Source organism: Rhinopithecus bieti, unplaced genomic scaffold (assembly GCF_001698545.2).
Source record: "Rhinopithecus bieti isolate Rb0 unplaced genomic scaffold, ASM169854v2 scaffold_5251, whole genome shotgun sequence".
Taxonomy (NCBI): domain Eukaryota; kingdom Metazoa; phylum Chordata; class Mammalia; order Primates; family Cercopithecidae; genus Rhinopithecus; species Rhinopithecus bieti.
In genome coordinates, this window is record NW_016804615.1 from 1 (window position 1) to 1,862 (window position 1,862).

General features: G+C 62.1%; 1 protein-coding gene across 1 annotated transcript in view; it reads left to right on the plus strand.

Annotated features, from left to right (window-relative positions):
* Positions 1-6: 6 nt before the first annotated feature.
* LOC108527894 (lethal(2) giant larvae protein homolog 1-like) overlaps positions 7-1,862 on the plus strand; it is a gene marked incomplete at both ends in the record, with an annotated part of 8,862 nt that continues 7,006 nt past the window's right edge. Inside the window, 8 exon segments of the mRNA XM_017869406.1 lie at positions 7-117; positions 356-410; positions 545-699; positions 795-806; positions 809-988; positions 991-1,016; positions 1,172-1,184; positions 1,187-1,238. Coding sequence (XP_017724895.1) covers positions 7-117; positions 356-410; positions 545-699; positions 795-806; positions 809-988; positions 991-1,016; positions 1,172-1,184; positions 1,187-1,238 — 604 coding nt within the window.

Below are 1,862 nucleotides of genomic sequence, written 5' to 3' on the forward strand. Positions count from 1 at the left end.
TGGGGCGTGATAGCAGCACTGTGGTCAGCTCACACAGTGATGGCAGCTACGCTGTCTGGTCTGTGGATGCCGGCAGCTCCCCAACGCTGCAGCCCACGGTAGCCACCACACCTTACGGTGAGTGCTGGGGAGGCCTTAGCCAGAGGGTGGTGATGGGAGGGGCACCACTGAGCCAAGCCAAACTGGCTGAGGAGTGACTCCCCTGAGGGGTGGTCTGGTGGCAGTGTGCCTCCCGCCGACTTCCCGGGGAGGCAGGAGGCAGCTGCAAGGTAGAGAGCAGTGGAGGGCAGAAGAGGAATGGCAGAATTGCTAAGAACCACCAGCGAGTCTGGTCTGACGCTGTCCCACCCCTCAGGCCCCTTTCCCTGCAAGGCCATTAACAAGATTCTGTGGCGGACCTGTGAGTCTGGGTAGGTCAGGGGAGCGGGTGTCCGACATGAGCCGGGTCTGGCTAGGGGCTGGAAGGGTGGGCTCTTCCTGGGTTGCACAGTATGTGCTCAGGACCCAAGTGGTTCATGGCTCACACAACTCTCTATGCACACAGGGGCCACTTTATCATCTTCAGCGGTGGCATGCCCCGTGCCAGCTATGGTGACCGCCACTGTGTAAGTGTGCTTCGAGCCGAGACATTGGTGACGCTGGACTTCACCTCCCGCATCATCGACTTCTTCACAGTGCACAGCACGCAGCCTGAGGATGGTGTGTGCCCTGCCATACCCTACCCTTTCCCAGCCCCACCTGGCGCCCTCTGCCACCTATGACTGTGCTCACCCCATACCCGCTCTGTCCAACAGAATTTGATGACCCCAGGCCCTGGCTGTGCTGCTGGAAGAGGAGCTGGTGGTGCTGGACCTGCAGACTCCTGGCTGGCCAGCTGTGCCTGCCCCATACCTGGCCCCACTGCACTCATCTGCAATCACTTGCTCGGCCCACGTGGCCAATGTGCCCACCAAGCTGTGGGCCCGCATTGTGAGCGCTGGCGAGCAGCAGAGCCCCAGCCTGTCTCCAGTGCCTTGGTGTGTGCGGGGATCAGGGGGGTCTTACAGGGTGGAGTCTTGAGGAGGGTGAGAGTGTTTCACTTCTAAGCCTGGAGAATGTGCCATGCTCAGGGTGAAAGGGAGAAGATGTTTGTCCTAACCTTGTACACACATCTCTGCCACCCCCCTCCCAGAGCTGGCCCATCACTGGGGCCGAAACCTGGCCCAGGAGCCATCGCAGCGAGGGTTGCTGCTGACCGGGTAGGTGTGCGTGCTTATGTGGGTGAGTGGGCTCCTTGCTGTTGGGGAGAACCCATCCTGGGCCTGGTGGGTGCAGAGGTACCAGGAGACTCAGGCCTGGCCCCTGGTGGGACCAGGTAGTTCCTCCTCGCCCAAGGTGGATTGGAATGAAACCTCTCTGGACCTTGGTTCAAGGTGCTGCCCTGATCTGCCTTTTGGCCTGGAACTGAGCTCTACCAAACCCCAGGGCTCCACCCGCCCAGCCTGCCTGCCCTGGGACTGGAAAATCTGGGCTGGCCCACGCTGAGCTGCCCAGGGAAGGTGCCAGAGAGCCCAGCCTGGGCCTGGCGGGCGCTGACGTGCCCGGTGACTCAGGCCTTAAATTCCTGCCCTGCCCCACTCCCACCTGTGCTGGGACCCTCAGGCCTCTGACTCCGGTGTGCCCTTCCCTGCTGAAGAGCTTGCTGTGGCTTTCAGGGCTGCCGGAGTGAGTCTTAACCACCCCACAGTCACACACCTCTCACACCCGCCCCACAGTCACACACCTCTCCCACCCGCCCCACAGTCACACACCTCTCACACCCGCCCCACAGTCACACACCTCTCACACCCGCCGCCCAGTCACACACCTCTCACACCCGCCCC